The following is a 14,291-nucleotide window of genomic DNA, read 5'->3' as shown; positions in this document are numbered from 1 at the left end:
CGCTTCTCGGGGGCCCGGGCTTCGCCGGTTCAGATCCCAGGTTTGGACATAGCACCACATGGCAAAAGCCATGCTGTGGTAGGTGTCCCACATATAAAGTAGAGGAAGATGGGCATGGATGTTAGCTCAGGGCAAGTCTTCCTCAGCAAAAAGAGGAGGATTGGCAGTAGTTAGCTCAGGGCTAATCTTCCTCAAAAAAAAAAAAGTATTGCCTTGTTAGGAATTAAGGAAAGCATCTATTTACGGCTGTCACATTATATCCTATAAATCAGTTGATGTGCATGGTTCTGTTTCCCTTTTCCAAAATCTCACCTGATAGCCCCTTTTCTTTAAATTTGATGACTACTATTTATGATGAGTATAGACACATATATAGATAAATGTTACCAGAAAAAAAATCTATGTATGAATACTTAACCTTCACATATAGAGGCACCTGTGGCTTAGCAGATAAAGCCCTGAAGTTAGAACACACCGACACAGCTATACATTTATAAGCTGAGTGACTTTGGGCCTATCACTTAGTTTAAGCCTCAGTTTCCACATCTGTAAAATGGGGACAATTGTATCTAATGTCATAAGGTTGTTCTGAGGATCTAATTAAGTAAAATGAAAGCATTAAAAGTATCCTATATAAGTAAAGGATTATGTCAGAAGATAAAATTGTTTCTTTCTCTAAAATATTACCAACAAATTTTGGAAAAGCATACGGAACTACTCAAAATAAATAACCAAGCAGGAGCACATATACATAATTGGAGGCCCAAGAAAATGAACACTAATGAAAGAAGAGGCAAGCTATAATAGTAGAAAAGCATCTTTTAAAAAATTGCACCAACATGAACAAAAATGTCTTCCAAGATGAAGGAGGTCATATTTTGAGGGAAATTTACAAGAGGCTCTAAAGTTAACAAGACATTATTTAAACCAAGAAAGGAAATTAATGCAAGCAATGAATTATCACAGGGAAAAAAATATTGAAAAAGAATGGGTATCAGAAATCACTGGGCTTTTTCATTATAAATAGAATACTGATGTCTGGAGCAGTTAAGTAGTTTTCCCGAGACTACATAGCTAGTGGCTGATGTCATATTAACAAAGTCACCAATCTTAAATCAGTTCAAGGGGGTGAAGATAGTACTGATCTTCCGAAAAATAAAATACTTGAAAAAACAGTCTTGCTCTTTATAGAAGACACCGTTAAGGAAATTCCCACTTAAAAACTATCCTTAGAAGCATATCAGAGGTGGCAGACCTGGGAAGCAGTATGGTGGGTCCAATAATTCCTCAACTTGTTATTTCAACCGCATCTACAATTGCATTGCCCAAGTCATTAGTACTCTAGATAGCAGACGTAACTGACTAAGTACATATGTCATTGAGACTAGAAGGCATTTACCCAAGAGTTCTGAAGCAATCCATAAATTAAATTATGATACTATTCAAAATAAGAAAACTGCTGGGGGCCGGGCCCGTGGTGCAGCAGTTAAATGTACACATTCCGCTTTGGCCGCCTGGGGTTCGCCGGTTGGGATCCCAGGTGTGGATATGGCACCGCTTGGCAAGCCATGCTGTGGCAGGCGTCCCACATATAAAGTGGAGGAAGATGGGCATGGAATGTTAACTTAGGGCCAGCCTTCCTCAGCAAAAAAAGGAGGACTGGCGGCACATGTTAGCTTAGGGCTGGTCTTCCTCAAAAAAAAAAAAAGCACTGTTATTAGTATGCTGATGGATTGGCAGACTGCCATGAGGTTTCCCAACTATGACAATGGGAATCTGATACTAAGTTAGAACACGGTTCAACTTTCTATAGGGCAATTTAGCAATATGTATCAAAATGTAAAATGTGTATATCCTTTAGTCCATCAATCCCAGGTCTAAGAGTTTATTCTGCAAAGAAAAATTTCACAAGTATTAATAAAAGATGTATGCACCATGATGTCCTATCAATGTTTGTAGGAGCCCTAAGTTGGAAGAAACCTAAATATCAAACAACAAAGGACAGACTATGTACATCATGATAAGGGAAAATGATGCAGCCATTAATAATAGACTTCCATTTATTGACAGGAAAAATGTCCAACGCATAGTAGACATTGAGTGAAAAAAAGCTGAGTGAAAAAAGTAGATTACAGAAAAAGATGTTTTCTATGATTGCAATTACTATGTAAAATTGAATACCTATCTACATGTGCATGTACGCATAGAGATGTTTAGAAGGATATTCACTAAAATGTTGAGAGTGGTTAGCAGAGCACTAGCAGAGCAGTGGAATTACAAGTAACTTACTCTTATCTTTGTTTAAAAAAATTCTTAATGATGGATACAATGACTACATATTAGTTTTACAAAAACAACAAAAGTATGTTCAAAACCAAAAACAATTGTTTTAAATGAGATTCTAAACTAGGTATTTTATATTGAGAAAACAGCTAGGATAAAATAAAGGGTAAAAATCATTTGAGGGGCCAGCCCGGTGGCACAGCAGTTAAGTTCGTACATTCCCCTTCAGTGGCCTGGGGTTTGCCGGTTTGGATCCCAGGTACAAACATATGCACCGCTTGTCAAGCCATGCTGTGGCAGGCATCCCACATATAAAGTAGAGGAAGATGGGCACAGATGTTAGCTCAGGGCCAGTCTTCCTCAGCAAAAAGAGCAGGATCAGCGGTAGATGTTAGCTCAGGGCTAATCTTCCTCAAAAAAAAAACCTGATACTCAATTACATATAATTTAGTAGGAGAAAGGAAGTAATAATCAAGTGATGTAATATAGTCCTCTAAGAGTGTTTGGAATAAAAAGGAACCATGGGATATAATTTATACTATAGAAATTTTTGCTATACCTATTTAAATAGAAATTTTTTTATAGCTATACCTATAGGCAGGATTATTTTTAGTATGGAAAGCTTTTGGTAAAATATTTAAATTGTATTTAGAAGATGATCAGATCTGAGCTATCAGTTACAAACTAACAAGAAATAACTATCCCTTATATTTATAAAACAGTTTAGAGTCTGTAAAGGACTTCAACTAATATGATCTTTAAGTGTTTGCACCATGGTTATCTTTTGAGGTAGATAAGGGAGTTATTATCCCCATCTTACAGATCAATAAGCTGAAGCTTTAGAGGGGATCCAGTGTTAGGAGATGCAGCAGACTATTTCCTCAAGGCACCAACCCAATGAGCTGCTGTGTCAACTTAGGCCAATAAACATTATTAACAGTACTGAAAATTAAACATAAACTATTAGTTGGCTTTTGTGCAAAATTACGCAGCCTTCCAAAAACTTAGCGCAGTTTTATTTGCCACATCTTAGGACAGGCACAAAGTCATGGGAGACAGAACAGAAAAAGGGCAATTAAATGGCCAAGGGATTTGAGAAGATGCTTTATATAAAGCATAAACAAACTAACAAAAGCTAAAGCCAGTTTGAAAGACTAAAGAAAGATACAAGAAGAAAGGTACAAACTGTCTACAAAACTGCTGTATGTCATGGGGCTTACCACAGTGTTTTACATGTACTAGGCACTGCTTACCTGGTTATAAAAGGTAGGATTAAAACTAACCAAGACTTTTTCACCATCTCCCAAATGATTAGAATTATGGGATAACTTTAAAAAGTACATTTAAGATAAATCATAATTATTATCAAGAATTTATCTATGTGCCCCTCTATTAGCTTTATATGTAACTCCTTTAATCCTTACAACCACCCTTAGTGATAAACAGGAATTCTCATTACCATTTTAGAGAAAATAATACTGAAGGATTAAGTAAATTATTCAGGTTTCTTAAGTGGTGAAGTCAATTTTCTTTAGCTTCAATCTACTACAGCACTATTTTATAGAGGAGAAAATACGGAACAAGATGGGGTATAAGAATATAAAGATTCAATACAGTTTTAGAATCAAGATTCATAGTCTTAAGGGAAACTAAGACGTTTTGGGGATAGCCTACCTAATTTTTCTGACATTAAAAACTCAGCAATTCAGACCAGAGTCAAAATATTCAGTTGGAGGAATTGACATGCAGTTTCTGTTCTTATATTTTCTAAGAGAGCAGAACACAGGAAGAGCACAGCTTTGAAATCAGTGTTCTCAATTTAACTTCTGACTTTGCTACTCCCTAGCTATGTGATCTTGGACAGATTATTTAACCACTTCACGCTTTAATTTCCTGATCTATAAAACAGGGATAATACCTAACTTGCAGTGTTTTGAGGATTAGAGGCAATGCATGCAAAATGCTTAGTAAAGTACCTAACAAGTGGATATTCATGAAATAGCTATTAATACTGCCTGCCATTCAATAAAGCCTAGCTATTGTTATTTTTATGAATCAGGTTTCCCTACTCCTATTTTTCTAATTTTCTTTTGTTTTCTGTTTCTTGGAAGTCTTTTTTGTTGTTGTTTTAGTATTGATTCACTGTTTAAGTTGTACAATGGAACCTAATTTTAAGTAAACCAACATGTGAAGCTAATTTTAAAATTAGAACAATGTAATTTACTTTACAAAATGATGTATCATATTAGTCCTTTAAATAGTAAGCACTCCTTGAATAAGATTTATTTATTTCCTAAAAATTTTAATTCTATACAATGTTTCATGGACACATCAAGAGTTACCAGTAGGCCAAAGATGTCCTGTGAAGTCTTCTGACCTGGTGACACTTAAAAAAGAATCAATTTGAAACATCTGCTTATATCTCAATAATAATAAGAAAAATCTGCTAAGCAAAGGACACTGCAAGTGCTGCCATAGGAGAAATATAATTTCTTTTCTTTCTTTTGTTTTTTTTTGAGGAAGATTAGCCCTGAGCTAACTGCTGCCAGTCCTCCTCTTTTTGCTGAGGAAGCCTGGCCCTGAGCTAACATCCGTGCCCATCTTCCTCTGCTTTATATGTGGGACGCCTACCACAGCATGGTGTGCCAAGCGGTGCCATGTCTGCACCTGGGATCCGAACCGGCGAACCCCGGGCCACCAAAGGGGAATGTACGCACTTAACTGCTGTGCCATGGGGCCGGCCCCGAAATACAATTTCTTTAAGAAAGTCATCACTTTTGAAATTTGCTGAAGGTTTATATGCCTAAAGAGAAAGGTAGTAAGCAATACAAATTGCATGGTCCACATTTCTCTAACGCAACACTGTGTAAACCTATTTAAGGATAAAAACAAACAAGTGCTGCACTTGTCTTTTAAGCAGGCTATAAGTACAAATAGCATAAAGATTTTTTATTTCAAAACTCTACAGAAATTCAAAGTAGGGTGGCTTCTATAACCAAAAATAATCAAGTAATATTACTTACTAATTTAAGCAGGAATGAAAGTTGTTCCATATAGAATGCCATTAAAAGGGAAACAAAGAAAAAAGACACAGGTTTGCTCTTCTGACACCTATTGGTTCTTACAAACTACTTTCTTATAGTTCCTTTGATCTACAAGTTTACGTAACCTGTTATTCAAGTCTTAGAGGCTATTCAAAAAACAAAACAACTATTAGTACATATCCTACAGAGCAATCTAGCTGTATTTCCCAAAAGCAGTGTGCTGATCAATAAAACCAACCAAGAACCATGTTTGGTACAAAAGCAATTGTGCTTTTTAAAACTGATATAAAAAGAACAAAAGATATAAAAGAAAGGATGAAAAATAAGGATAAGATGTAAGAAGAATGTAGACTCATTTTCATATTGGCTCACATTCTCCTTTTCCTAATCAAACTATAGTAAAGTGGGCATAAAAATACATCTAATTAAACTACAATTCCAAATTGGCTGCCATTTCTCCCTATACATTTTATGTTTTCTAACATCCATGCCCATCTTCCTCTACTTTATATGTGGGACGCCTGCCACAGCATGGCTTGACAAGCAGTGCATAGGTCCACAGCTGGGATCCAAACCGGCAAACTCCAGGCCACCAAAGCAGAATGTGCAAACTTAACCGCTGCGCCACTGGGCTGGCCCCATCTTCCTATACATTTTAAAATCTAAATCTAAATAACTGCTTTAAGCTGATAGCAAGACGTATTAAACAAATACTATTTTTTATATATACAGAAACTAAAATTTCCAATTCCTTTTGGCCAGCACTTCAAAATCAACGTGTATAGGAAAATATAATCAATTACACTAGAATTTTGGATGTTATTTTGCACATTTATCTAATTGATAATATAACAGTGTCACCAGGTTGATGCTGGTGAAAGTTATAGATTGGTAAGATTTGTATTACTTGACAGATTGCTTCACAGTATAGGAATTTTTAAAGAATAAAGTGTGTATTAATATTTTGGATTAAAAAGTTTTAGTTCAGAGCATTCACTCAAAATATGGTATCTCATCAGTCCAAGAATAAAATGGTAAGAACAAAACAATCTAACTCAGATACCATAATTGTGAGGTAAATAACAGGGATTTTTTTTGCAATTAAGTCCTTATACTATTACCAGATAACCTACTGGATCATCTTATTTTGAAGATAATTTCAGGAGCAGCATCTTAAGGAAAATCCCAGCTAAAACATCATTTTAGCAAAAACAGTTTTGGTTCACATGATTAAGCAATGTTCCCGCTATGACAGAAACATGGTTTATTATGGACAGTGAAACAGAAACAAAAGAAAATAGAAGTATAACCATGTATTTTGTCATTTTCTAGAATAACCAACGTTTATTAGGAAGTTGTAGCCCCACTTACAGTAAATATCAACAATATCACGAAATAGTGGAACAATTATTGTCCAAATACTGAACTCCTGTAACCAAAACACATTTTGGGTTCAAGAAAACACAGTATACACATACCAAAAAAATACCCTATATACACCAAAAACAAAAACCAGCTCAAGTTTAAGACTGAACTGGCTGGAAAACACTTATTGTGTTACTGCTTTAAGAACCCCACGTAGCACCTTGTAACTCATTAACTGCACGTTTTCCTTCGGAGGGAAACAAGGTCCTCTCTCAGTCACATATGCATACGGAAATCTCAAAACCCAGAGGCCATCTGGTGGGAGAGTGATTTCCTGTTTTTCTGGGTAGAATACTGGACATGGTGGTGGGCCTGGTTGAACCTGAAAAAACACAGGTGATAGAATTATTTTTACATTTTTCAATAAGAAACACATGAAAGATAAATACCCAAACAAACAGTAGGTTTGAAGAGCACAAAAGATTAAGTACGTAATGGGTACACTCCTAATTCTTATATCCAATATTACATTCTTTAGTCTCAAATATCTTGCTTTTCTACAGATTTTTGACTTCAAGTTCTGCCTCTGAACCAATGATGTCAATTATGATGTGAACTGATTAACGCATCCACAATTTATTTTTCAAGAAACAGAATATTAGGTATAAAAAGTATAAAATTAAGACCTGTTTAATGAAATAATTAGCTTGATATTATCCTGTACTTTAAAAAAACAATCAAAACAAGCATCAGCATTTTTTGTTTGTTTGAGAATGGAAAGGGTTGTATTTCTTACCTGAGGCATGAGTATTATCTGCAAAGGAGCATCAGGAACCACAACAAAAAGCCTCATAAGTTGAGCATAATGTGGTTTCAGCCCTCTACCCTGAGATGATGACAGAATATATAAGGGCATATCACTGTTCAGGGCTTTTAAAGCTGACTCCTTTGGCCCACTTCCCATTACTTTCATTACTTTGTCAGGTCCGGAGCACATAAATCTCCGACCTCGAGAGTCTTCATATTCAAAGCCCACAAACGCTCGGGCTATGTCATCTCGCCGTCTTCCTCTTCCCATTACAACTGCACTTCTCTTTCCAGGGACAGCTTTATTTGGAGCAGGCCAAGAATTTGTGTCCAAGTCTCCTTCATCTTCAGCTCTAGTCCTGATGACAATGTCCCAAGGCATAAGATAGTTTGTTCCTGGAATGAAGCCCTGTTGGTCCAAACCTGTATGAAAGTTATAAGACTTAGCAGGACCTAGTTTAACCAAAGACCAGCTGGAGAATTTGGGTAGGAGACCTTTAGGGCAATTTGAATGTAGCATGCCTGGGAGATACTCAACTGTAGATGCCTGTCGATCAACCAAGTTTGGTCTCTTCTCAGTTTTTACTTCTCCCTGACCATGAACTTCGGGATTATCTCCTCCTGCTTGTGGGTCAGCTGGATAGGTACCTAAACTATCTGTGGATTGACCTAAACTCAAAGCTAAACTGAGGCTTGTGCTCTCTCCTTGGGTTTGAGGTTCTTTTTCTTTAAGTTTATCAGCATCTGCATCTGCAGGGGCAGGAGAGGATTCATTTTTGGCAGGAGCAGGATCTGGAGTACTTGGTTCAAATACAGGGAAATTGATATGATCCAATTTTCCACAACATTTTTCTTCCAGAAGCTATACAGGAAGAAAAATAAATAAGTAAATAATCTTGTGAGCTTTTCATTTAAAATAACACATTCTTCACTCTAAAAAGCAAGATCAACAATTAATGGCCAAGCAAGTAAGTACAGATAAAGGACTTTCCCTTGCTTACATATCGCACTACAGTCCTTTACTTTTCCAGATATTTTCCTGCTGAAAATATGTATTTTTACTCAAATGGTAGTTAGCAAAAAAAAAAAAGAAGAGGAAGAAGTAAAAATTCAGAGTCTACCTGATAAAAGTCATAGTTAGCTGCCTTGATATCAAAGGGATCATCTCGAGGTGCTTGTTTCCTTCCACAGTTACAGGCCCCAGTGGATCGAGCTCGGCTATTGTGATATAGCACAGGAGGATTTCTATCAGCCTCTGGCTTCTCTCCTGGAAAATATAACAGTTATTATTAATTTCACACACACAATACAGAGTCAAGTTTATTCTGCATTCTAGAGCATCTAACGCCCAAATTTCTCCAAAGAGTTCTTTGGAAATAAGAAGGAAAAAATCCACCAGAAACACAAAAACCTTGACTAAACACACATAACAGAAAAAATGAGTAGAAATACATAAATAATACATTTTTAATCTAAAGTTTTAGGGTTTCTAAGTAGATTTTATCATCATCACGGTGGACTTACACTTCATTATATTCATTTTAGTTCAACAAAAACTCCAAGATAAAAATTTTAATGTGAAATTTCTGAAACTTTGTATTATTTAATAGTTCTCATTTACTAATCGCCTAAGGTTCATTCTTTAAATAAAAGAAAATAATTAGTAGTCATAACTGGTATTTTCTTTTTACAGTAGAAAGAGAGAAAATTTAAATCTGATGCACGTACATTTCTGTAAGACTCTCTTTTTAAAATACCAATACATAGTAAACAAACTCTCTTAAAATAAGAGTGAAAACACAGCTCAAAGTTTTGATTTCAAAATGATGAAAAATCTTAGCTACCTGATTTAGGTAATGAATGAAATTTATGTACACAATGTTGATCAGTTAAACTCCTCTCCTCACAGAGCTGATGACCATTGCTCCAAAACTTGTAGCAGTCCTCGTGTAACTGCATGGCGTATTTGTGAAAGGCTGGACCCCTAGCATGTTGACTGTACACTCGAAGAGCCTGGGCAAGCTGATTCTTATGTACAGTCATTGTGTAATTATGAGGCAAATTTGACTGATAGGCACTATGGGCCATGGGTAAAGCTTTTTGGCATCGGTTTTCTGAGAATTTGGTGTCAATATCCAAAAACCCTTCCAAGACTTTAATACTGCTTAAAATCTTAGATGTTAGCTCCCCAGTGGGAGAACTCAGATCCTCCTCTTTCCCATCAATAGCTACTTCATACAGTTTTGAAGCTGCTGAGATCCACTTCTGATAAGTGGGAAGTTCAAAATGGGAAGGCTGTGGGTTCCTGCCCACACTGTCATCAAAACCTTTCTTGCTTAGGACTAGCTCCACATGCTGCCATAGGAATTCCCGAAGAGTGAAATCCACTAGCTGTCCTGAAGAACTGGAAGTGCTGCTGTCACTGTGGAAGGAAAGCTGTTGTCGACTGTGCTGCCTCATCACTTGGTATCGCCTGGGCCCAGAAAGGGGAGCAGGCACTAGCAAAGATTCCGAGTCCTTCACGGTACAATGACTCCTAAGTTGGTCCAGCAACATGCCTACTGGGTCCTCCTCCTGGCTTCCAGGAACTATGTACACAAAAGCCTGGTTGGCAGGCACAGTAAAGAGGCAGTTGATACTCTGATTAGTCAAGACACGACTCTTCCGAAAGATTCTATAGATCTGGTCCTCTAGGGCATGCTGCAGTCTCCTTTTGGGAGAATGCTTCTTGGGCTTGTCTGGATGAGCTGGGTCTTGGTTCCGAGGAGGTTCCACTTTGAGGGCTCCATTGAGTTGGAAGAGAAAAAGGAGTCTAGGTGGGCAAGGTCGACAGTTAAGTTTCCAGTCTTTGCCAACTGGACAATCCTTAATGGCTGTTTTGAGGAGGGGCAGTACTTTCTGTCTCAGTCCATCCAAGGCTCTGAATACTCGGTCATAAGTGATGTCAAAGGAACAAGTGGGATGGACCAGAAGCAGGATGTGACAGACGGAGAACAGGTAAAGGAGACTGAGGCACTGCAGCTTCTCTTGATGCTTCCAGAACTCGTGCGCTTCTGCATGAGGTAAGGAGAGGCCACCTCCAGCTTCCCCGCTCTGAAGAGCCCGACAAGCCCGCAGAAGTTGGGAATTGTCACAGATAGAAGTGAGAAGAAGATATAGAACTTTGCTTTCCTGACTGTAATAGGCCTGCAGAAGGCTGTAGTCCTGGGAGCCTGGCTCACTTCGGCTATCTTCCGCAGCGGCTACACCTCCCCTAACTGGATCCTCGGCTCCAGCCCCAGGGTCCCCGGCTCCACCAGCTTCCCCAACGGCGCCAGCCTCGTTCCTGACTCCAGGTCCTGGGTCCCCAGGATCTTGGTGGCGAAAGAGGGGAAAGACCTGTCGGTCGCACACGGTGTTCACAAGTGAGAACTTCTCGGAATTCAGTCGCAGAGCCGTCTTGCCGAAGATTCCCACCACGCAAATCTCATCCTCTCGCCAAGGAGGCTCCGGTCCGCCAGCCGCGCTCCCTCCGCCCTCTGTAGAGGACCCCTCGGGACTTTCAGGGCCGCTCCAGGCTGAAGCTCCCATTAGAAGCTCTCGCAAGGTAACAGGGCCCGCCATGGTGCGGAGACTTCTCTAGAGTCCTTCCGGTCCGCCCCGTAAACCTAACCGGCTTTCGTCCAGTTTTGAAATCCCTCCCCCGCGTCTTCAGTACCTGTTGCCCTCTCACTTTAGGTTCCGCCTCCTGCGCCTCCTGTCCTAGTTTTCCTCCCTAGTCCTACGCCGCAGCAAGTTTGATTTTCCTCCGCCTGAGACGGTAAGACTTGAGATATCAAAACGACCACCGGAAGCAGTTTGTATTTCAGGGAATACAAAAACACTGCACAGGGAGAGTGTCAAGTGACTCTTCCAAAATAGGAAAATGGTTCAATTTAAGCTCTAGAACTTGGGTGCACAAGGCGTAGTATGCAGACCGAAGAGGAGGGAACTCGTTAGAAATGCAGAATTTCAGGCCCCAACCCAGACCTGCCTAATCAGAAGATGCATTCAGTGAAATCCTAGTGATAGGTACACGCTTTGCAGTTTGAGAAAAACCGCTTTAGAAACGTCTTGCAAAGCAAGGAACAGATTTCCTTCTTCAAACCTATTCATAAAGAAATATTCACTCACATCAAGGGAAAGGAAGACAATGATTTTGAAACGTTTATGGAGTAGAAGCTTTAAAAAAATAATTTCTCAGGCTCAGAAGATTATATACCAAAATGTTAAACAAAGCGTATATCAAAATATTTAAAGTGTAGTGGGATTTGTTTACTTTTATTTATTCCTTTTTTTCTGCTTTTTTTAAACAGACTTTATTTTTTAAGAGGAGTTTTAGGTTCATATCAAAATTGAGCAGAAAGTGCAGACAGTTCCCATATGCCCTCTGCTCCCACAGGCACAGCCTCCTCAGCTATCAACACCCTCCTCCAGAGTGGTACATTTGTTGCAACTGATGAACCTAGATTGACACATCATTATCGCCCAAAAATCCGTAATTTACATTTCGGTTAATTCTTGGTGTTGTACGTTCTATGGGTTTGGACAAAAGTGTAATGACATATACCACCATTATAGTATCATATAGAATAGTTTCACTGCCCTAAAAATCCTCTGTGATCTGCCTATTCATCCCTCCCTTTCTCATAACCCCTGGTAACCACTGATCTTTTTACTGTCTCCATAGTGTTGTCTTTTCCAGAATGTCATATAGTTGGAGTCATACAGCACAATCTTTTTGGATTGGCTTTTTTCACTGAGTAGTATGCATTTAAGGTTCCTCTGTGTTTTTTCATGATTTGGTAGCTCATTTCTTTTAAGTCCTGAATAGTATTCCATTATCTGGATGTATCACAGTTTATTTATCCACTCACCTACTAAAGGACATCTTTGTCGCTTCTAAGTTTTGGCAATTATGAATAAAGCTGCTACAGACATTTGTGTGCAGGGTTTTGAGTGGACATCTTTTATTTTTATATCTCTATTTTCTAATTTCTTTTTACAATGAACACTTTTTTCAATTTGTAATGTTAAAAAAATTCTTCCTTGAAGAAATGTGGAAAGCCTTAACTCAATATTTGACTCAGTTGCTTGGAAGTTTGAATGGTTAGATTTATTTTTTGAAATACTCTTGGTTTTAAAGTAGAAATGGAGTTAAATAATTTGTGTTTAAGGTTCTTGGAATGTCAAATAATGACAATAAAATAATAAAGCACAGATTGCTTACTCTGAGTGTGGCTCTGTGCTAAATCTTTATCGAGAATTATCTCATTTATGTATGATCTCACTTATATAGAGAATCTAAGAAAACCTAACTCTCAGAAATAGAGAACATGTCAATGGTTGCTAGGAGTGTGTGAGTGTGGGGCAAAATGGGTGAATGTAGTCAAAAGGTACAAAGATCCAGTTACTACATAAATAAGTTTCTGGGGATGTAACGTACAGCATGGTCTAACTATAGTTAACAATATGGTATTGTATGCTTGAAAATTGCTGAGAGTAGATCTTTTTCTTTTCTTTTAATTTTATGTTTCCTTTTTCTCCCCAAAGCCCCCCCGGTACATAGTTGTGTAATTTTAGTTGTGGGTCCCTCTAGTTGTGGCATGTGGGATGCCACCTCAGCACGGCCTGATGAGTGGTGCCATAAGGGCAACCAGGATCTGAACCGGCAAAACCCTGGGCTGCCGAAGCGGAGTACACGAACTTAACCACTCGGCCACAGGGCCGGCCCAAGAGTAGATCTTAAAAGTTCTCATCACAAGAAAAAAAAATCTGTAACTATATGAGGTGATAGATGTTAACTAAACGTATTGCGGTGGTAATCATTTTGCAATATATACATATATCAAATCATGTTGTATACTTAAATTAATACAATGTAATATGTCAATTACATCTCAATAAAACTGGAGGAAAAAAAGAACTACCTCATTTAATCCTCAAAGGAAGGGTGGGGCCCTAAGTCATGGTGGTGGTGTTTTTAATATATTAAGCCAAATTGGGCTTCCATAAATTCTTCTCAACCAACTCTTATTTACCAACAAGAATTTAGAAAGGAGTGGTGTGGGTTTTTAAATGTATTTTTTAAAATTTTATCTGTCTATATGTTCTTTACTTGTTCCCTTCTCTACTTCTACATGTCCAGATCCTATCTTTCTTTAGAAAGCCAACTAAAATGAGAAATTCCACATGTTTATTCACATAAATTATATTGTGATCCTCATCATGTAGATTATTTGATATGTTCAGTATGTGACTTTGCTGATATAAGATCATTTTAACAATTCCTTGACTTATAAATCCAGGAAAAATAGTGTATATTAACCACATATGTTGTACAGTTTTCCCAAGTAAACAAAATGTGGAAAAACCAAATAGAAAAGACTCTTTTGAAGAAAACAGGAGCAACAAGAACTCTCATACTATGCTGAAGGAATCATGGACTGGTACAACTACTTGGAAAACAAGTTTGACAGTATCTAGAAAATAGGCACATTAAGAGGTAAAAACGCCCAGTCATAAAATTAGTAAGTCATGGGGATGTAAGGTACAGCATAGGGAATATAGTCAATAATATTATAATAACTTTGTATGGTGACAGGTGGTAATTAGACTTATCATGGTGATCATTTTGTAATGTATGTAAATATTGAATCACTATGATGTACGCCTGAAACTAATAGGATATTGTATGTCAATTATACTTTAATAAAAAAAAGAAAGGAAAATAGGTATACTTTATAACCTAGCAGTTCCACTCCTGGGTATACA

General features: G+C 37.9%; 1 protein-coding gene across 1 annotated transcript; it reads right to left on the bottom strand.

Annotated features, from left to right (window-relative positions):
- Window positions 1-6,643: 6,643 nt before the first annotated feature.
- SMG8 (SMG8 nonsense mediated mRNA decay factor) lies at window positions 6,644-13,285 on the bottom strand. The gene is made up of 4 exons (XM_001503733.6): window positions 9,344-13,285; window positions 8,621-8,766; window positions 7,489-8,361; window positions 6,644-7,074 (listed from the first exon to the last, which is right to left on the bottom strand). The coding sequence occupies exons 1-4, from the start codon at window positions 11,100-11,102 to the stop codon at window positions 6,877-6,879; spliced, it is 2,976 nt and encodes a 991-aa protein (XP_001503783.1). The 5' UTR covers window positions 11,103-13,285; the 3' UTR covers window positions 6,644-6,876.
- Between the last annotated feature and the right edge of the window lie 1,006 nt (window positions 13,286-14,291).

This window comes from Equus caballus, chromosome 11 (genome assembly GCF_041296265.1).
Source record: "Equus caballus isolate H_3958 breed thoroughbred chromosome 11, TB-T2T, whole genome shotgun sequence".
Taxonomy (NCBI): Eukaryota; Metazoa; Chordata; class Mammalia; order Perissodactyla; family Equidae; genus Equus; species Equus caballus.
This window is presented reverse-complemented; position numbering and strand designations above follow the sequence as displayed.